This window comes from Bos javanicus, chromosome X, assembly GCF_032452875.1.
Source record: "Bos javanicus breed banteng chromosome X, ARS-OSU_banteng_1.0, whole genome shotgun sequence".
Lineage (NCBI taxonomy): Eukaryota > Metazoa > Chordata > Mammalia > Artiodactyla > Bovidae > Bos > Bos javanicus.
In genome coordinates, this window is record NC_083897.1 from 23,142,732 (window position 1) to 23,165,405 (window position 22,674).

Here is a 22,674-nt window from a genome sequence, read left to right on the forward strand (position 1 = left end):
ACTGAGTGACTAAACCACCACAAGGAAGTGATGCTAGATGGACACTTGGAAAATGTGTTTCTTTGTGGGAGAGACTGTGGCTCAAAAAGACATTTATTTTCTATAGGTGAGCATAACACCGAGAAGCCAGAACCTACAGAGCAAAAGCGAAATGTGATCCGTGCTATTCCTTACCACAGCTACAACGCATCTATTAATAAGTACAGCCACGACATTGCCCTCCTGGAGCTGGATGAACCCTTAGAGCTAAATAGCTATGTAACCCCTATTTGCATTGCTGACAGGGACTACACGAACATCTTCCTTAAATTTGGTTATGGTTATGTGAGTGGCTGGGGCAAAGTCTTCAACAGAGGGAGGTCAGCCTCAATTCTTCAGTACCTGAAAGTTCCACTTGTTGACCGAGCCACGTGTCTTCGATCCACAAAGTTCAGCATCTACAGTCACATGTTCTGTGCTGGCTACCATGAGGGAGGTAAAGATTCATGCCAAGGAGACAGTGGGGGACCCCATGTTACCGAAGTGGAAGGTACCAGTTTCTTAACTGGAATTATTAGCTGGGGTGAAGAGTGTGCAATGAAAGGAAAATATGGCATATATACCAAGGTGTCCCGGTATGTCAACTGGATTAAGGAAAAAACAAAGCTCACATAAAGAAAAATGTATTTCCAAGGCTGACATATTTGGAATTGAACATGGACAAGGTCCTTTACTAACTAATCACTTTCCCATCTCTTTAGATTTGAGTGTATACCTTCTATGAATATTCCTTTTTCTCTTTATGGGGAGAAGTCTAGCTAGACTTCATATTTTACTAGAATAAGTAGATAAGAAAATGTAATCACTAGAGAAACATACTGTGGTGGGAAATTGTGGCCATTCCTTCAGGTCCAGCCCTTGACCAAATTGTGAAGTTAAGTTCTTCATCCTGCCCATCAGGCATTGTAGTTCTCCAGCGGAGCAACTCACTGCTTCTCTGTCCTTAGCAGCATTCCATATGCCAGATCTTTCTAACATCCCCCCACCAAGTTAAAATTTATTGGATCTGTATCCAGGATACTTGGTCTAGTCCATCATAAGGCCAGCCCCACATTCATTCAGGAAGAACACAGGAGCAGCTGAGAGATTAAAAGTCATGGGAAACACTACTTCTTTTTCAATATCCTTATTCCTGCATCCTTTATCCTTTCCACCTCCTAATGCCCAAATCACTTTTTCTCTTTCTCTCCCCTTTTCCCTACATAGGCATTAAAGGAGGGAAAGGAAGCGTTGTACTGTTTTATTGCTGTGCACCTATCAAACCCAGACTTGCTCTCAGTTTGGTCTTGGGCAACCTTTTCATCACACAGAGATAAAGTAAGGTGCCTGATCTTGGAGGAAAAGTTCCTCTCAGACAGTCACATTATTAAAATAATACATAATGGAAGGAATGACCCATCAGAGTAGTTTCCTATGGACTTGTAATTGTGTTGTTATGGAGGTTTGACTAAACATGGTTCCATGAAGGCAAACGGGCATGTTATTATAACCAAGAAAACAGACATATAGCCAGGTGAGTTGACAGTCAGTTTGCAAGTAGAGCGAATAGTGTCTTCAAGAAAACTCATTGGTGTGTCTCCAGTGTTGTTCATGGCTAAGGAAGAAATTGCTCAGACCAGAAAACACGAGCATCATGCCTCCTCAACTGGCATATCGCTACAGTGGAGAGGGCTGCACCAGGCTTACAGACATGTATCGTTCCCATGAGCCAGCAAACTCCCTTTTGCTGGTTCCATGCTCACCAGACCACTTTTTTTTTTTATTATAATTAGGCCTTCTATATTATATTCTCTAGAGGGTTATTGACCAACCAATATATCAATCAATCACATCAATATTTTGATCTATTAGACTATTTCCCTTTGTGAATTAAATTGATGTTCTGATTCACACCTTGGCTTTTCATTAATTTGGTTGATGTGAATAATTTACCCTGCATGTGATTACATGCGAAACTACTGACAACACCATGTTTTGGACCACTTTGACCCAACCAATCTGCTGCTGCCCCTGCCCACATGTTACCCCCATCCAGGCCTCACACTTGCTGATTTATTTCAACTTACTCTCATTAATCCTTTTCCTTGAGTTTTTAAAATACAAATATCAATAAATGTAGTTTTCAATTCCTCAAAAAGTGTTTTTTGTTGAATCATTCAAAGAAAGGGCTCCTAAATACTACATTTGGCAGGACACTCAAAAGAATGCATCCAAATGCCATATGACACAGCAGAGATTTGATGCTCTGTTGTCACGCAGCTTTCATGGGAGGCAGTGTGTGCTGTGTCCTGGTGAGAACAGTGGTCTGGATCCACACAGAACAGAATTGAGTCTAAATATTTGTGAATATGGCCTTGGATAAGTCATTCCACATTTTAAAAAGAGATTTTTATTTACTTGGCTGTGCCAGGTCTTAGTTGCAGCATGTGAAGTCTTACTCCCTGACCAGGGATCAAACCCATGTCTCCTGCATCGGGAGCACAGAGTCTTAGCCACTAGACCACCAGGGAAGTCCTAGTCACTCTACATTTTGTGCCTTGACTTCTGCATTATGTAATGATAGAGTTTGACAGGATGCTCTCCAAGGGCCCTTGTTGACCTTGTGATAGTCAGTGAGTTCACGTTCTTCCATTCTTTTAGTCAATAAATATTCAAGGAGTGATTACTATATGCCAACCTCCAATAGTGTTTATTACATTTGAGTTCACATTTATATAGTTTGTGAGTTAACTAAAATAATGTATGTGAATTGCCTTGTTGTCTACTATGCAACTACACAATAGTTCCTCAGTAAATGTTAGCTAAATCTGAATCCATGTTTATCCCACAATAGGAATTACTCTTGTATTGAGTATCAGAAGAGGCCAAACTTAAATAAAAATAATGCCTACCATTAAGGTTTCATGAACAAACAAAAGAAATCAATTTGGCTTATTGTTGGCTAAAGGAGAGAGGAGACACTGTGATTATCCACCTTAGGTTTCAGTAGGACACTGATTCATGTATGGAAACGCGTTACTTCACATTTGAAGGAAGCAAGGTCTGTAGCCCCAGCGCTCTGTGATCAGTGAAAGAGAGCCACTGGCCTTGTTGCCATGGAGACCACCCTTTACAAAGAGAGCAATGGGGACGTGGTCTTACACTTCCTGTGATTGGTCTTCCCTGTGGCAGAGGGAGGAGCTCCTGGGCCCACCAGTCTCGAGCCACAGTCTTTTATCCCCTGAGTTCAAAAATGACTGCATTCTTTAAGAGCCACCTGAGGCATGTTGCTGCCAGTAAACATTTGGGGCCTTTAAGCCCACCTAAGAGCTTTGGAGCCAGGCCCTCGCTAGATTCTACCTAGAGCATTTACAGTCGCCATATAAGAATGATTAATGCTTTCAAAATCGCTGTAGTTACTTAGTCTAAATGGGCTGAAACATGCTGCTGCAATATTGGAAGTGACAGGTTAAAATAGAACTCTTGCTGAGTGGAGAAAAGTGTGTTAATGTAGTGCAGTCATTTCAAGTTGCTGTTTAAGTATGATTGTTTTGGGTTCTTTTGAATATTAGTTGCTAAATGGTGACAGGAACAAAATGTCCAATTTTCTCTGCCAAGGGAGAAAGGTTTTCTCCTTTACTTTACTGAACTGTGACAGACCAGTTCACAAAATTGCTTAATTATAATTCTTAAACCACTTCTGAAAGCTGACAGTCCAATCTAAGAAAGTCGGAGCTGCAAGGGCCCTTAGACACCATCCAAATCACTCTGTCCATTTAACAGATGAGGAAATTGAGGCCAAGATAAGGCCAGACCCAGGTCTTCCACTTCACATGTGGAAGTACTTTCCACATGTGAAAAGCACATGGAAGTGCTTTCAATTAGAGCTTTGTCTGTGTTTTTAGGGCAGCGGGGGGCATTCTGCATTGGTGGAAACCCTTTCAGCAAACCTGGGACTGAACACTGCCTGAAATTCTTATTAGTGATGCTCTAATTGACAAACAAGTGACCAAATCAACAAGACCATCGGGCAGCAGGGAAGGCAAAGTGGCCGTCCAATAACAAACTGGAACCGCAGTCCTGGACTCAGGGTAGCACCTGTGGAGTGAACCTGCAGTGCTGGTGTCTGGCTTTTAGCCAAGCTGAGAGAACTGGGCCTACCAGGTGTGACATTTGACTTCCACAGCAAGTTGATCACTGTCATCTGGCACACAGTCATCCCGGAAACATTTCAGCTCGATTGATTGCAACCGTGTGGGGTAAAACATAGGCAGCACGCCAAGACAGCAGGCTACTGCAGAAGTTGTTGTTTGAAAGCTGAAGGAAGGCTTCAAAAGCCAGCCGAAGCTGGGGTGCTAACAATGCCATACAGTCCTGGGTGACAAGGGAAACAGACTTCAGCAGCTGACAGGCCTGTCTGAGCAAAGCACTCAGGGCTCTTTTTGAATCTGAGGCTGATGCCATTTACAAATCTCAGGATTAAAAAAAGAATGTTAGGGTCAGTGGATTAATACAAAATAAAAACTGGGGGTGGGGGGTGGGGGATCTCATGGTTAAAGCCACAAAAATCATGTTCTGGAAACTATGGAGACTGCTGAAGTTACAGCAGGCAAAAAACTTGGCCTGGGACCCCTGTCCTTTCCAACCAAGCCAAGTATCCAGATTACTCATTTTCTCAAAGAGTACTTTCAAGGTAGACTGTTTCCACTGTGTCTGTGGGGTTATGGCTTGCCTAGAGATTTCCAGTTAATTTCAGCCTCTAGTAGGGATAAGGTTATCAGAAGGGAAAAACAGCAGGCAGAAACTTTGTTATAGATAAAGAGGCAATTGCTTCTAGAACAGAGCTGAGGACCTGTCACAGAATGAAAGTAATATTTTGAACTCCTGGCCAGATCATTTCACCCTGGTAGGAGACTGACCTCTTTTTCCCCCCATCCTGATCCCTACCCTGTCCCAGAGAGTTACCTCTTGATTAGAGAAGGATGGAAATAGGCACAGGGATATTCCTGATTCCAAGGACTTCTTTTCAAAACGTTGCTTCTTCGCAATGTTAAATATGAGATCCTAATCTATAAAAACTTGCTGATGCTTCCAGCATGCTGTCGTAGATAGCTTCTGCAAATCAATAATCATGTAGTGGCTCAGGTGTTGACCTCATAAAGCTAAAAGGGTCCCAGGATTTACACATGACATGCTTTAGTGAAGATCTGTATATAAAAATCTGTTTTCCTCTTGGAATATATGACAAAAATAAGCATGCATTTTCACGATATTAAAACTCAGCTCGAAAGTAAGTAGCCAAATTAAGAATACACTAGGTCTCTGAGAAACAGCACATTGTCACTTCAGTCATGTCCAACTCTACAACCCTATGGACTACCCATGGGGATTCTCCAGGCAAGAATACTGAAGTGGGTTGCCATGCCCTCCTCCAGGGGATCTTCCTGACGTAGGGATCGAAGTCCTATCTCTTGTCTCCTGCATTGGCAGGCGGGTTCTTGACCACTAGCGCCACCTGGGAAGCCCCGAGAAACTCAGTGCATGCTTGTTAAATTAATGAACCAATGGATAAATGAAATGGCAGAAAAACAACCTATTACTGACCACATCAAAGCAAAACACAGTCATCTAGGGTAAGAATGAGAAATTCACCCTGAACACAGGGAATATGCCATAGAAAAAGAGACAGATAAATAGAATGCCTACATTCATGTCCTTCCAAGGATTATGAGAGGCGGTATCATTACTTTCTAGGAAATGTAAAACAGATTAGCCTTAGGCCCGTGGTTATAGTCTTGAGCTCCTTGAGCACATGTGTCAGTGTTTCCCAGGGGTAGATACTTCAGAGTGGAATTGCTAAGCTATACAGCATTTACTTCAACTTTATTTGGTATTAGCAAACTGTTCATCAAAGGGTTGTACCAATTTATGTGCCAGTAACATCATGTAGGAGTTCTTGTTTCACATCCTTTCCAACACTTGGTATTTTGAGGAACACAAGCAGATTTTAAAGCTACAAATTCTCATATGTAAAATGGCTATTTTGCATTGAATTCAGGTATTTTGAAACTAGCTCTAAATCTATAAGTGTAGCTTTGTCTTCCCCAAGGTCAGTAAAGAGACCACTTTAGCTTCTAATATTAGATTCCAAAACATCCACTAGGATTTTTCCAAGTCATTTTTGTTATGGTTGAGAAGTTAAAGTTCACTTATTTTATTTGTTCTTGTAGCTTGCCATGTAAAAGAGCACATTCACTATCAAACTGAGATAAAAAAAATATTCACTAAGATAATTCTCAGCACATCACGTTCTTTTCATGCTTCAGATCTTTCTGATTTTCACTCTACCCTGCTCCTCTTTTCTATTATGATGTTTTAATTTATTCTCCAGCCTGAGTTTTGTTTGTTTGGTTATATTGGGAGTAACTGAGTTAGTGAGTCTATCTCATGAATACTTAGACGAAACGTATCTTTGAAACAGTGTACATTTTATTTGCTTTGGGCTTAAGGAAAGTTTCATTTACCTTTTTCACAAAGTCCAGCTTCATGGGCTGTTCTCAATACACATTATTAGTCCTATTTTGTATACATTTACTTCAGAATTTAATGGTGAATTCACATATGTGAAATGAGGTGATCAACGATTAAAAGGTAGCCTCTCATCAAGTACAAGGGAAAACTTTTAAAATTTTTAAATTAATTTTTACTGGAGTATACTTGCCTTACAATGTTGTTAGTAAGCAAAGTGAATCAGTTATACATATGCATATATCCTCTTTTTAAGATTCTATTCCCATATAGCTCATATAGGCCATTAAAGAGTATTGAGTAGAGTTCCCTGTGCTATACAGCAGGTTCTTATTGGTTACTTATTTTACACATAATTAGTGTATATATATGTCAATCTCTATCTCCCAGTTTATCCCATTCCCCCCTTTCACCCTTGGTAACCCTAAGTTTGCTCTCTACATCTGTGACTCTATTAAAGGAAAATTTTAGACTTGAGTTATGTCTTGAGCTTTAACATAGAAAATACATTTTGAACTAAAGAGAATTAAAAAAAAAAATCCAATTGTCACTTCTATTAATTTCCTTTTGAATGATATTAAGGGTTTAGTTTTATCTGTAACATTGGTTGGTTGGTTTGCTTGCTGTCCTTGAGCAGACCCCATAAGACCAACTACAAACTGATCATCCCAAATCAACAAAGGGTAAGTGTACTGAAATGTAATAAAAATGACTTGTTTTGACAATTAATTGCTTGAGACTTGATTCACTGAGCACTCTGGAGTCTACTGCTCCTAAGGGAAGACCATTCCTGTGTTCTAATACCTACTAATAACAAGCATTTTTCTCAGAGAAAGTCTGTTAAGTGAAACTGGATTGATTTCTGACTAAACCTCAAACAAAATCACTGACCTAATTTCTCTTCAAGTGGAGCATTTCTCATACTCTCTTATACTTTCAAAAATATACTCTGAAATTTTCTCTCTTCTTAAGAGAATACCATAGCCTAGAAGTTGGGAAGTCTTTTATAACAACTACATACTGTATATTGTGAGATTCATATGTAACTGTGGAAATGTCAACAATAATATTGGGTTGGCCATAAAGTTCGTTCAAGTTTTTCCTTAAGTTCTTACAGAAAAATTTGAACAAACTTTCTGGTCAGCCCAATACTTATTCCTCAGCCAATGCATAAATAAAAACTTGAACACACATTTTAATTTTCAGGGAGTTCTTGAAGATGAATTACATGTTTGATTAAGCAGTTCACTGCTGGTGCTTCCTCAAAAAAGCTAAAAACAAATTTAAAGGCCAAAAGAAATAGCTGAATATGTGATGGGATAGTCATTAAAACAACTAAAACAACCCAACCAAACCAATGTGATAGGTTTTGATTCTCTTTCTATATTAATGCATAAGTTCTAACTCCCTAATGGGCTGTGGAAAAGATTAAGTCTAGCAAACCCAGCTAAGAGCCCTTTGCAAAATCAACAGTTCATAAAACAACTGTGGGTATCTAGATGCTTTCCAGCTTTCCTTGGTCTTCATCAAATGGAAGCAGATTTTTTTCAGTGTGTGGAAATACCCTCTCACAACTATGGCTATCTAACCCCTGAAACCTCATGTACTGCCATCCTACAGATCTGGGTAAAGAAACTTTTTGAGCAAAATATTTTACCCTAGGTCTGGTTAGATGTCTCTGTTTCTCTCAGAGAAGCAAGGCTACAAGTAAACATGCTTTTACAACTTTCCTAGCACTATGTATTAAACTGTCTCTCATTTCCCCACATGCAATGCTACATCCATCAATACAGCAAATAACATACATATAAGACTCTGTTTCTGGGTTTTCTTTGTTCTATGGTATTTTGTCTATCATTGAGCTCATTTTCTTTATTTATTACAACGTTATGACAAAAGTGAAGGTAAGCAAGTAACTCAAAATAATTATGGTGTCTTTAGTGTATCACCTATAAATGAAAGGAAAGGAGTTTTCTATTCTCTGACAAATCATACCAATGTTTTCTTAGGTCACTCCCTCCAGGCAATAGAAATTAAAAAATAAATAAACAAATGGGACCTATCAAACTTATCAGCTTTTGTGAAGCAAAGAAAACCATAAACAAAATGGTGACAACCTATAGAATGGGAGAAAATATTTGCAAACGATGCAACAGACAAGGGCTTAATTTCCAGCATATACAAACAGCTCACACAACTCAACAATAACAACAACCAGAAAAACTCAATTCAAAAATGGGCAGGAGACCCAAATAGACATTTCCCCAAAGAAGAAATATAGATGGCCAACAGGCACATAAAAAGATGTTCAATATCACTAATTATTAGACAAATGCAAATCAAAACTACAATGAGGTACCACCAGTCAGAAGGGCAATCATAGAAAGTCTACAAATAACAAATGCTGGGGAGGGTGTGGAGAAAAAGAAACCCTCCTATACTGTAGGTGGGAACATAAGTTGGCACAGCCACTGTGAAAAGCAGTATGGAGGTTCCTCAGAAAACTAAAAATAGGTTAGCATATGACCCAGCAATCCCACTCCTGGGCACATATCAGGACAAAACCATAATTCAAAAACATACATGCACCTCTATGTTCATAGCAGCACTATTCACAACAGCCAAGACGTGGAAACAACCTAAATGTCCATTGACAGATGACTGGATAAAGAAGATGTGGTACATATAGGCAATGGAATATTACTTAGCAATTAAAAAGAGTGAAATAATGCTAAGAGTGAAATAATGCTATTTGCAGCAACATGGACGCAACTAGAGATTATCACACTAAGTGAAGTCAGAAAGAGAAAGACAAATACCACGTGACATCACTTGTATGTTGAATCTAAAATATGACACAAATGAACCTATCTATGAAACAGAAACAGAATAATGGATTAGAGAAGAGACTGGGGGTGCCAAGCAGGGAGGGACTTGGGGGAGGGACTGAGTGCAAGGTTGGGGTTAGCAGATGTAAGCTTTTATATATAGAATGGATAAACAAGGTTCTGCTGTAGCACAGAGAACTGTATTCAATATCTTAAGATAAACCATAATGGAAAAAAAAATATATGTGTGTGTGTATATAACTGAATTACTTTGTTGTACAGCAGTAATTAACACAATATTGTAAGTCAACTATACTTCAATTTAAAAAAAAAAGAAAGGAAAAGCTTTTTCAATGATATTAAATGAAAAAAATATACGAGTTTAAGGTTGGATATTTTTAATGTGGAATTAATGCAAGTACATTAACATTTTTAGTATATTTATAATGTAATTAAAATTCAAAGACTTAAAGGGAAATTGCTGCTATGTTTCATAGTAACACACATAAGTCCAATAAAATCAATACAGTGCAGTTACATATACAAATACATGTACAAATATAGCATTCATTGTCCAGTGATTAAAACATTAAAAGGCTATACTGTATGTTTGAATCTATAGAACTCAGTATTTTCTTAAATGATTAAAATCCTTAATTTAATACCACGAAAATTAAATGTTTTGTGCAGAGGGGCACCATTATTCGAAGGTTTTCACTCCTAACTCTATCTTCTAGCCACAGAATCAGCAAACAAAGTAAGTGTATTTTAATATTTTGCTGTTGTTTCAGGAGCATTAATCAAGTGAAATATCAAACATATGGACAGTTTCATGAGTTAGTTATAAATCAGCCATCACAAATTCTAGCAATTGGACATTAGAAGATTTATAATTTACAGGTGCCTTTGAATAAAATACAATTGGTTTGTCATATAAATGGTTACATCAAATGATACCATTGAAACAAACTATGATTTGACATAATACACAAAACTACTTTAAAAGATAAATAATTTGTGTATTATATAGTTGTGTTATTTTTTGTAAAACCAGTCATCAAAAACCATGCACCTAATATGCCAACTTGATAGTAAAACTCACGATCCATGATTCAAAAGGCAGCAGTTTCAAACCACTGACTTCAGTGGCCCATAATACAAAATACTCCAAGCCTAAGTTCAACATTGCATGCAACAACTGAGCCTCTGCTTTAAAACAAGTGATCTTACCGTTTACATATTTAAAAGGACATCCATACATATACATATACTATTAAAGAAAAGGCACACAAAGAAATACAATATAACTTATGAAACCCTGCACTAGAATAGATTTTTCTAAAAAATTCAAAAGCAAGTAAAGACACTGGAAAGCAGAGCTTTGTTACAAGAACACCTCTTGTGCAAATACTAATATTTAACTTAAAGCTGTGATGTATTCTAAATTTCAATGCATAATATGTAAACTTCCACATCCTAACTGCAGGATTTTTAGCTTTGGGCCTTTCAAAGACAGCTCTGACAACCCTAAATACCAGTCTAAGTGCAAAAGAGGTCCTTCAGAACATATCCCTTTGGTATAATAAAGTCACAAAGATAATGAAATTAAATAATAAACTATCAATTACCAAAGGGGTTTAAAATCTCTGATTATCTCTCATCTCTCTTTGGATTTTTATTTTGTTACTGAAAAGTTACCCCCCCAATTTTTGCCTGTAAATGTTCAGAATAATTGATAATGTGGTTTTCAGATGGAAATCTGAATACATGCCATGAAAAACCCTACTTGGAAACAAAATAACACTGCACTTTTCACCTGAGGGGATGGAGGGTGTGAAGATGGCTTCTTGCAAGACGGACACAAACTGTGAACGACAAAGTCCACCTCAGTCCCGAGGAAATTCTGTGAATGTCATTGGCAGCATAGGATCATCTGACTCTTGTACTGTTTATCTGTTAACACTGAACTAGAGCTATAATCTAGTTCACCCTCCAAAGGAAACCTTATTTTTTAAAGTCTATTCATTCTCCTTTAATTCAAGGGGAACTTAGTTTCCTTGTTACTCAGAGCAGCATCTACAAAATAATGAAGAATGATGTTAATACTCCAGTGACTTTTAAGGCCAAAATGTTGCCCGTGCTATGACTTCTAACACTAAATGTGAGGATTCGAAAGGTCCATCCTAATTTCAAAGGTGATGTCTTTTGGATGTTTATTTTAATATGAAAGTTGTTATTCTGTTACATAGTGGTTTATAAAAAGCATCTATTTTACGAACAGCATAACTTCACTGCTGCTGCTACTGCTGCTAAGTCGCTTCAGTCGTGTCCAACTCTGTGCGACCCATAGATGGCAGCCCACCAGGCTTCCCGTTCCTGGGATTCTCCAGGCAAGAACACTGGAGTGGGTTGCCATTTAAGCAAAATAAATACAATTCACATCACATACAACCAGATTTCACAAATATTGTATGAATTATGCTGTGTACATACAGATGAAACATGTTAAGCACATAATTCACAGAAATACTTTTACATTCCATTTGCCAGAATACAAATAAAATAATATATATTTTGAAACCTAAGTGCTGTTGACAGTTGCATATGTGGTTAATTTTCATTTCCTAATCCATTAACTGACACATAATACAATCTATTTTTGTAGGCCACATTATACTATTTTGTCCTATGCAATGTAATATGAGGATAGATCTCAATCAGGACCACATGATATTATAGCATTCAACCAAAATCTACCAATAAGTATTAATTTTTGTTAATTCGATCTGTCATAAATACATGTTACTTGAAAGAAATGTATATTTTTAAAACATCTCAAGTCAGAACTTGCTAGAGAACAGGGACACATGGAACCATGTCACCTTATCTAGTAGCATGTCACACTAAGAGAGTAATGCATGCTTTAAATGCAGATGATGTACCAATCCATTACATGTAACTCTCCCAATGACACTGCAAGAAAGAAAAGGATAGTGAAAAGTGTACTGATGGTAGAAAGTAGAAAATACAAATGGAAAGAATAGTGTGATTTTTTCCCCAAATAAAGTGTACGTACATCAACAAATGTATGGTAAGCCCTTTATTGCCTGAAAAATAAGCACAGGCTTGAAGTAGATTTAAGTTGTTTTGTCATGTACTTTTCAAAGAATGGTAATATGCCCTAAATCTACTGTGATTAGTTACAGTAATGGAATCATTTCAAATTAAAACTAATCAAATATGTAATTGTACATGTCCTGCATTACAGTTAGCTAAAATTGAATGTAATTAACTTTGTCCTGAATTAAGTATGAGGACATCTGGCTCTATATTTAAATGATGATGATAAAAGTTATGGAAAATCTACTGAGTGTTCCTAATGTTGAATAGAAATGCTAATATTATATGGAAGTTAGATGAATGCACTTGGTGTTTTCAATTTTGAATTTTGGAGACCTGAGTACAAGAGAGGCCATTATTTTCTAGTATATACACTGCACTGTTATTTCATAGTTTTATTGGCTTTTAAAATATGCTTCGTTAGAAATGATTTATATATGTTAATTTACACAGTTCTTTGAGCATGTATTTTAAGTAATTCATGTGTTTCTTTTCTCTCTGTCTCTCATTACTGACTTAAATAAGCACAAAGCAGTTGGCAGAAAGATGGTCTTATTTATTTTCGAACTTAAGTCTTTAATGTGTAAGATGGAATCAGTTAATTTGGGGGGAAAATATGATTCATTACAACTATTTGGCTTTTGAAAGTGTTCAAAATGTCACTATCTCGGATTTTACCTTATTTCAATACATACACATTTTTAAAGGGTAAAGTGCTCAATTCAGCATGTGCAATGTTTCTTTGTCTGATACTGTTCCTTTATGGTTAGCACTGTATCTGCCCTGTATAATACAAGAAAGAAATGGTTAACTGCTCACAGGCATGAATGCTTAGAAGCTTTATGTTTCTAGCTTTTATGTTTAGGTCTATGATGCCCACTCAAATTAATTTTTGTGTGTGGAGTGAGGTGTAGGGATGGAGCTTCATTTTTTCATGTGGATACCCTGCACCATTTGCTAAAACAACCTTCCTTTCCCCATTCAGCTGACACTTTGATTAAACACTGCATGTGTGCTCAGTTACTCAGTTGTGTCCGACTCTTTTGTGACCTCATGGACTGGAGCCCGCCAGGCTCCTCTGTCCATGGAATTTTCCAGGCAAGAATACTGGAGTGGGTTGCCATACCCTTCTCCAGGGGATCTTCCCAACCCAGGGATCAAACCTCTGTTTCCTGCATTGGCAGGCAGATTCTTTACCGCTGCATCACGTGGGAAGCCCATTAACCAGTTATATATTAATATATGTGGGTCTATTTCTCAATTCCATTTTTCAATACGTAAGCAAATACCCACTGGAGAAGGCAATGGCAACCCACTCCAGTACTCTTGCCTGGAAAATCCCATGGATGGAGGAGCCTGGTAGGCTGCAATCCATGGGGTCGCTAGGAGTCAGACATGACTGAGTGACTTCACTTTCACTTTTCACTTTCATGCATTGGAGAAGGAAATGGCAACCCACTCCAGTGTTCTTGCCTGGAGAATCCCAGGGACAGGGGAGCCTGGTGGGCTGCCATCCATGGGGTCACACAGAGTTAGACACGACTGAAGTGACAGCAGCAGCAGCAGCAAGCCAATACCCACTGTATTCACTACTGTAGCCTTTTAGTAGGTTTTGAAATCAGATATGTAAATCCTCAAGATTTTTGAGATTCTTCTGTTCTAGGTTTTTTTTTTTTTTTGCCATCCATTTTATAATAAACCTGTCTTATTTTTATTCAAAAGGGCTTGCTAAAATTTTGATTGAATTATCTGTCAATTTGGGGACAATGGATTTCTTAACAATAAAATTTCCAATCTTCCAACATGGTATATCTCTCCTTCCAGTAGGTCATCTTAAATATATCCCAGCAATTATCTGTTCATCTGAATATAGAAGCCTTGGACATTTGTTAGATTTATTCCTGTTTATTTTATGCTTTATATAATCACTAATGGTATTTTTATTTCTTTTTTTCAATTCTTTGTTACTAGGATACAGAATTACAATTTACTTTTGTATAATGGTTTTGTATACCATTGCCTTATAGAATTCACTTATTACTTCTAGTAGAGTCATTTTGTGTATAGATTTCCAATGGTTTTGGACATAACAAGATCTGCTAAACATGAGAACATTGTCTCTTTTCTTTTGTTTCTTATCTCTTTAGCTTGAATTATGGCACCGACTAACACTCCCAGTATACGGTTAAATAGAAATGGTGAGAATGAATATCCTTGGCTTATTCCCAATCTTAAGGGGAAAAGCTTCCAATATTTTAGCATTAAGTATGAGGTTAACTGTGGTTTTTCACAAGCACACATTTTCCCCTTTATCCCTATCATAGTCAGAGTTGTTATCATGAATGTGTATGGAGTTTTGTCAAGTGGTTTTCTGTATCTACTGAAATGATTACATAATTTTCCCCTTTATTATGTTAATATGGCAAATTATACTGACTTTTTAAGTGTGTAATACAAGTACTTAAACCTATACAATTCCCTACATTTCCCTCCCTCTTGAGCTGTATCCCCGAATTTTGATATGTCACATTTCATTTTCATTCATAATTACTGTGGTGATTTCCTCTTTGTCCCATGTGTTGTTTACATGTGTATTATTTAATATCCAAATATTTAGGGATTATCTATTTCTAGCATAATATCTTTTGAGACTGTATGATTCTGATCTTCTAAAATTTATTGAGATTTCTTTCGTGATCTAATGTATGATCTATCTTGGTGAATGTTCCATGTATACTTAAAAATAATAGTATATTCTGCAGTTGTTGGGTATAGATTTTGAATAAATGCCAATTGGGTCAGGTTGCTGGTCTAGCAACTTCTTCTGATTACTAATTATCTATATAATTCAGCAATTCAATAATTATCAAAAAACCTTTGAAAGGTGGCCCAGATTGAGAGAACCAAAAACAAACAAAAAAACAAGAAGAGATTCCATTTTGGGGATTCCCATGTGACCCAATATTTATAGTGAATCCTATCACACTTAGGTTTTGTTTCACGCCATAAATGAAATTTGGAATCAAATTAGTTACTCCTGGCCTGTTAGATTCATTTAAACACAAGATAATATCACCTAGAATTCAAATACAAGTCCAAAACTAGGAATGCAAATAAATATGTACATATAATAATAATCTTGGTCACAAACAAGTCTGGGTTTTTTGTGCTGCCTTTGTATAAATAGCTGAGTATCAGGTGAAAATGTTATAAGAATATTGGTTTGTATACAGAAATTTCAAGTGCTAATGGTTGTTAACCAATGGTTTTTAAACATTAACTAATGGTTAATAGAAAGGAACATTCTCCTTGCTTCATAATATCTTCACACATTAACTCAGGCACAAAACAGAGTGTGTTTGTGTATGTGTGTTCATGAATACACAAATGCAGTAGAAACCTACCATAAGGAAAGAATATGCTCTTAGAACTGAGTAAAAACATACTGGTAAAGCATTTTTGGATAGTAAGGCTGGATCCTTAAAAGTATATCATCAATATTTAGTTCTGAAGGATCTCTTACAAGGCAGCACTATATATGAACTTTCCTTTCAAACCTATCAATTTTGTAGGGAAAAGTTCGACATGTTTAAAACATCTCTATTCATTAATTTAAAACTATTAAAAGAAAAAATTATTAATAAGCCAACTTGCAGCTTATTTCAAAGAGCAGAGAGGTTCTTATCCTATGCCAATTACACTTGGTGGAGCTGTAACATTTTTAGGCTTTAAACAAATAGCATACAATCCAGTTCATATTATACCTGTACCTTTGGCATTCCGAAACCTATAGTCACCGATTAAAATCTGCAAACTGTTCCCTGGAATCAGACCTTCTTTTCTTCTGTTTAGATTTTTCACCAACCTAAATAATAAGTGAATTAGTAGCCAATAATGGTAGTAGAAGGTAATAAAATTGACATATACAATGCATTGAAGCTCAAATTTTCAGAAAACTATTGCATGTATTCAAAGACCTTCATGACACTATGCTTGAGTCCTTTGAGTAATCTACATAGGACTTAGATTACTAACAAAAGAGGCTATTACATTACTGATCCATCATTAATTCACTCTCATGTGTACATTCTTCCACCTTTAGGGTCAGAGTACACAGTCAATGTAGCATTTCAGTTAAAGTTATTGATACAATGAAGGCAAAATTATTTTATATAAAATTTCCAAAAGCTTTATGTAAGTTTCATTCAGTCTTCTCCCAAACAATATTTCCTTCTTGCTTTGGGTTCTCTGTAATTAAACAGTATATTTGGCAGAAGCATCTTTTCAACGAGTGCTATATAAAGTCAGATGAATGAGCACAAAATGATAAGACTAAAAAGTCAGTATTTGAACTAATAAAGCAAAGTGCAGCTATGCTGTAGAATAGGGAACATGGTCCCTGGCACATAGTGGGCATTTAAACATGTGATGAATTAATGAATGACTTGACCTAATGTAATGTGATTTGTAGCTGTTACAAAGCCCAGTATATCAGGTGAAACATCTGAGTCAAAGGTAAACCACAAAAGAGCATGCAGACTCAAAGCATTTCATTCTTTCAAAGCATTCTTCACTCACCAAAGGTTAACATTCCTTTCAGTGAGCTATATAGGCATGGCTGAAGCAATGAAATTGAAACACTGATAAGAAATGTGATATTTCTGCTTCTTGAGACTGTATAACAAAGATACAAGTAAAGCAGAACATCTGATTAGAGATCTGTGTGCCCCAGGGGAAGGTTAACATAGCCATGGAAAATGCACCTACCATCGACCCTCAGCATCCTCATGGAGAAGCTGAATGACATCTCCATTTCTAATCAGGAGGTCTTCTGAGCCTCTCTTCCTGCAATCTGCTAGGGCTTTATATTTGCCTGGAGACTGTAAGGTTGTTTTGAAAAATGACATTACAAATTTGAATGCAAAACTACTTGCATAACTGCATGTTCTGTGACATAAAGACTTTGCTCTTTCCTCGATGGCAAATGTGGTTAGCTGCAGCAGCTTTGTAGGAACAAACATTGAACAGTTTGCGATAGCAAAAAAAAAAAAAAACAGCAGAACATGTGTTTATTTAACCTGAAGAATTCATTTTTATTTGTGAGAAGAGAATTACAGTGTGAACGACACAGAAAATAACAGAGCCCGACTGATTTAAGTTACATGAATAATAAACATAAATCCAGAAAAAAGCATGAAATATTTAAATACTGTTACTTGTAAATTACTCTCATAAAACACAATTATCTTGGCACATAAAAAAGGCAGTGGCCCTGAACAAAGATTTACAAATGTCCCCAAAAGGATTTCTGTGCTTCATATCATTTTGCACAGGTAAAAATCATGGGCGCAAAAGCTTAGTCCAATAAAAGCATATTAAACCATAATGCTGTGCTTTACTTGGCCTTAATCATTTTGCAGCTAGAATGTTAACTTAATTCATTAATAAGCTAAATAATCCAAGGCACACAGATTGCATTTGGTTACAAGGTAGACAGAGAAGAAATAATAATCAAGTCCAAATGTATTGTGAGATGTGAGTTTTTCCAGCACAGTATCTTAGACATTGGATATATGATTTTATAGAAAAAGAGTACCATAATTAAAAATGCTTTTTTAATATAAAAGGAAAGTTGTCTATATATGGCAGAAACCATTCACAATACTGTAATTATCCTCCAATTATATATAAGATACAATTTAAAAGGTTTAAAAAAAGGAAAGAAAGAATTATGCGGTATCGAGCCTTTGCACATCCAAAAGAATTAACCTGAAAATATTATCCACATCACTTGGGCTGAACGTCTTTTGAGCAGTATTTTTATCAAATGGGCTGAGAGGCAGGCAGGAAAGAGCTACTCGCCATTCAAGAGAGTAGCTTCATTAAAACAGGACAGCCATCTCCGACTCGGGCTTCTCCAAGGGAAGCAGCACCCATTATTTCTTGGTTTTGACTTGATAAAGTGAGGCTAAAAGATAGCTCATTCCAACTCGCTTTGCTATTTAGTTTGGGTGTTATTTTATTGAGGGGTGTGGAATGCACTGTATTATCTTTGTATCTATTTTCCTTAGTAGCACAAGTCAGGGAATTCATGGGAGAAAGGAGAAGAGCTATTAGGGTTTTCTCCATTCCCATCCCCTAAGATGAAAGCATTCTTTAATTTTGCATATTTGCTTTATGTTCAGACATGATAGCTGGAAAAATACTTAGTGAAAGCTTTCTCAGTTCTTGACCGTCCCTTCATAGAGCATAATTTACAGCAAACATTGAAACCCCACCCAGCTTCCCCTGGCTTGTTGCTCCCATCTGAACAATGACCCCTCCTGTCCTCAGATAATGTTACTTCAGGAAATGAAAGTTCTTTTCAGTGATTCTCAAGGTTGGGGGGTTCCCAGGGCCTGCAAGAGTCAAAGTACTATTATTTGCCTTTTTCATTCTCATCCTCTCACAAGTCTACTAAGGCATTTTCAAGAGGTCACCAAATGTGTGATAGCACAACAGACTGAATGCAAATGCCAGTACAAGAATCCAGCTGTTTTTTCTGAAGTCAGATGTTAAATAGATTTGCAAAAAAAAATTTTTTTGGTTGTACCATGCAGCTTGAGAGACCTTAGTTCCCTAACCAAGGATCAAACCTGTGCCACTGCAGTGGAAGCACAAAGTCCTAGCCCCTGGATCATCAGGTAAGTCCTTTATGTCTTCATTTTTTTTTTGGTTGCAAAAATATTTCACATGCTACCCTTCTCACTACATTTTTTTTTTTGAAAAATGCAAATTCACTAAAAAGTTTGAGTACTACTGGTCTACACAACGAACTCTGGACAAATCTCTTACCAGCTCTGGGCCTCGGTCTCCTCCTGTCAGTTGGAGGGAATAAACCCTGCCCTTTTTCTCACTAAGACTATGAATATTCAGTGTGAAATCATTTTGTCAACTGTAAATGACCATACAAATATGAATTGTGGTAATTGTATTATTGATGGAAAAAATATTCTGTTGCTTTTTTAAAGAAAGCATTCCAGCATCAATGCTATGGAGCTTTGAGACCAGAACTGCCCAACTGAATGTATTCCTCTGAAAAGCACCAAGGAACAGTGCACTACAAAAGCAATTTTCCTACCCTCTACACTGGTGACTTCAGAAAACTGGAGATTTATCCTAAACAGTCCTAACTCCTTGGGATAACCCACTAGGAGCTTAATAACACCAAAAACTAATTCTTCTAGAAAACATTTACTTTTACCCTAAAGCAGCCTTTATTTTTATGGGGTGTTCCTTGCTCGAATATGCTAAGATTCGTAGCATTAGCATGTTTTTTGACAGTCTACTAAAATATATTCCCCAGATGAAATTAAATAGTTCTTAAATGTGTCATATTTATTTCCTGTATCTAATCTGGAATCTATTCTAAGTATACCTGAACTTCCTGTTGTGCTCTGATTTTATTGCACATGCCCAGATTGAAAATAAAATAAAACTGAAGATAAAATTGGTCATGATATAAGACTTGGAATGATTGACTATCTCATTAACTTCAGTAGGGGCTCAATGTATGGCTCAAACAAGTTCTCACAGAGAGAAGTGCTTACTGAATGTTCACGGTAAGACTTATTTCAAGTCTTTTGGCCTTGGAACACCTCTAATAACCTCAAGGACACTGACAAAAGACTGCCCCTGTGTGCCTAATCTATTTCATCAATAAAACTGCTTGAAGAGTTTTTATTTATTTATCTTAATATGTCATTACTAACCATTAGAGGTCTTTCTTCTTCATGGCCATCATAAGAGGAGTAGAAATAGTTACTGGACCATTTCTCAGGTTCATCAGAGACTTTTGCAGGTGATGACATCTCAGTCCAAACTGTAAGAAAATCATGCAGGATGGCAGTTACCGGTACACCACAAGGAGAGAAGTAAAACCAATTGTAATAACCAAGGCTATACACTTCAATTGTCCAAGAATACTATCTTTTGTAACAAAACCTCCAATTGGGTTATACTAGTTTAGAATTTCTGATATTTCAGAAATATCTACACTTCTTTAACTTTTTAGGATGGTTTCATGTTGGGGTTGGTGCAAGTTATTATACTCCTTATTACAGAAACGTCATCTCTTTCAAAAATTCTTTCTATAGCATTCTTCCTGGTCCCACTTTAATAACACTTCTAACATTCTACCTGGTAATATGGTTACTTTGGACTTATCTCTTTTATTATGCAAGGACCATGTGTTACACACTGTGTGTCTCATAAGAACCTGCCTGTAAGAGATGCTTAATTAATAAAAATAATTAATAGCATGCATTGAACTGATATGAATGAAGCACTTGGATGGGGCGAAGAAGTAACAGAATGTCATCTTGGCCACACTAAACTGTGAATGTAACCTTGAACAAGCCATGTCAACTTTCTCTGACCTGGTTTCCTCATCTGTAGAATGAAAGCAGTGATACTAGTCTCTCTCCTGACGGTTCAGGGGGCCACAGTATAGAGGACCTGAGGGAAGTGACCTGTAAATGGAGCTGAAGCTGAGCAAGGCTGTTGTTCCTGTTTCTCCTCAGCTAGTAGAGAAGTCTTCCAGATTGAGGACCATCATGTTTAAGCACTGAGAATCAGGTACTCCATTAGCCATTTCTTCAGAGAAGTCTATTCTGTTGATCCCGGAGTTGTTAATGTGACCCTCTTGAATGCCTCTGAAGCACCTTTTACTTCCCTGTTATCACACTATCAAGTTGGATTTTCATTGCTTGTTGCATTATCTTTCTACAGTCCTAGCTTTATTGGGATAGCAGCTGAGTGTATCTCAATTAGACTATATGCCCAGAGTACTGTAAGATTCCTGGCAATCAGGCTGTTATGTTCGTTGAAGTAAACAAATTGTTTTAAATCCCTTTAAATGACCAAATTTGTAAAAGAAAATATTCCAGTTGTAAATAACTCTTTTCTATTCATTACACCTATACTGAGTCACAAGTGCCTCCCTTGATGCAGTATATGTGTTCTATTCACCTCTGTATCCTGTGTAGAAGGGGCTTCCAAACTTAAGCAGGTGCCAGAAAGAATCACATGGAGAATTTGTGACATCACAGCTGGCTGGGTCTCACTCCTCGAGTTTCTGATTCAGAAGGTCCAGGATGGAGCCAAAGTACCTGCCTTCCTGACAAGTTCCCACGTGATGCTGATGCTACTAGTCCACGGACCACACCAGTCCACAGACCATACACAGACCACTCGGCAGTGCCCACCAGAGAAACTTGCATATATATACAAGACAGAGGAGCTTTCTAAAAATGGGTTAACTCTATTTTCTTCAGTATAAAGTGAATAGATGGAAAGATTTCTCAAAATAATAATGAGAGAAAACAATTTGCACAACCATGAATCCTCCCTTTAGATAACCATTATACATACCTGTATTTGCTTCTGCTTGAACTGATGTGATGGACTCACCGACCTCCACCATAGTGCTGATATGTCCCAACTCAGGTTCCTCAGCGCCTATAAAACCTCTGTGTTGCCCTCTGAAATAGTAAATATGTAAAAAGTGAGCTTTCTTACAGTCTAAGAGTAATAAGAAATTTAAAATGGTATTTCTTCCATTGATACCATGTGTTAAGAACATAATCTAGGGGCTTCCCTAGTGGCTCGGTGGTAAAGAATCCATCTGCCAATGCCGGAGACTTGGGTTTGATCTCTGGTCTGGGAAGATCCCACATGCCTCAGACCAACTAAGCCTGTGCACCACAACTACTGAACTTGTTGTGCTTTACAGCCTGGGAGCCCCAACTACTGAGCCCATGTGCTGCAACTACTGAAGTCTGCATGCCCTAGAGCGCATACTCCACAAGAGAAGCCACCACAATGAGAAACCTGTGCACCGCAACTAGAGAGTAGCCCTTGATCACTGCAACTAGAGAAAAGCCTGCAGCACAACAAAGACCCAGCAGAGTCAAAAATAAATGAATTGTAAAAAAAAAAAAAAAGAATATAATCTAAGAATCCATAAGCAGAGCTGATTTTCCCCTGTATTTAAGTCTGTGTGATAATAGCTCATAATATACAGAAGCTTATATCCTAGGATCAAAGCCAGCATGGAAAAAAATGATTCCCTTCTGAACCCAAGGCAGGTAATATTATATAAAATTCCTGTTGTATATTATATTGTATACCCAAAATTTGC

At 37.2% G+C, this 22,674-nt stretch overlaps 2 protein-coding genes across 8 annotated transcripts in view; one reads left to right on the forward strand and one right to left on the reverse strand.

Annotated features, from left to right (window-relative positions):
* Positions 1-1,929, forward strand: part of F9 (coagulation factor IX) — a 33,865-nt gene extending 31,936 nt beyond the window's left edge. Inside the window, exon 8 of the mRNA XM_061408512.1 lies at positions 107-1,929. Within this exon, the coding sequence (XP_061264496.1) occupies positions 107-654 (548 nt within the window). The 3' untranslated portion in view covers positions 655-1,929. The remainder of the gene's footprint in view (positions 1-106) is intronic.
* Positions 1,930-9,743: 7,814 nt separating this feature from the next.
* MCF2 (MCF.2 cell line derived transforming sequence) overlaps positions 9,744-22,674 on the reverse strand; it is a 125,149-nt gene continuing 112,218 nt past the window's right edge. For 4 of the 7 annotated variants that reach the window (XM_061408514.1, XM_061408513.1, XM_061408518.1 and 1 more), the window contains 4 exons: positions 21,906-22,015; positions 20,246-20,355; positions 17,262-17,374; positions 9,744-16,359 (listed from right to left, as the gene is read on the reverse strand). In XM_061408514.1, coding sequence (XP_061264498.1) covers positions 16,248-16,359; positions 17,262-17,374; positions 20,246-20,355; positions 21,906-22,015 — 445 coding nt within the window. In that variant the 3' untranslated portion in view covers positions 9,744-16,247. Of the gene's footprint in view, positions 16,360-17,261; positions 17,375-17,548; positions 18,893-20,245; positions 20,356-21,905; positions 22,016-22,674 lie in introns of those variants that run through there. The other 3 variants (XM_061408516.1, XM_061408520.1, XM_061408519.1) reach the window with 1 other exon arrangement.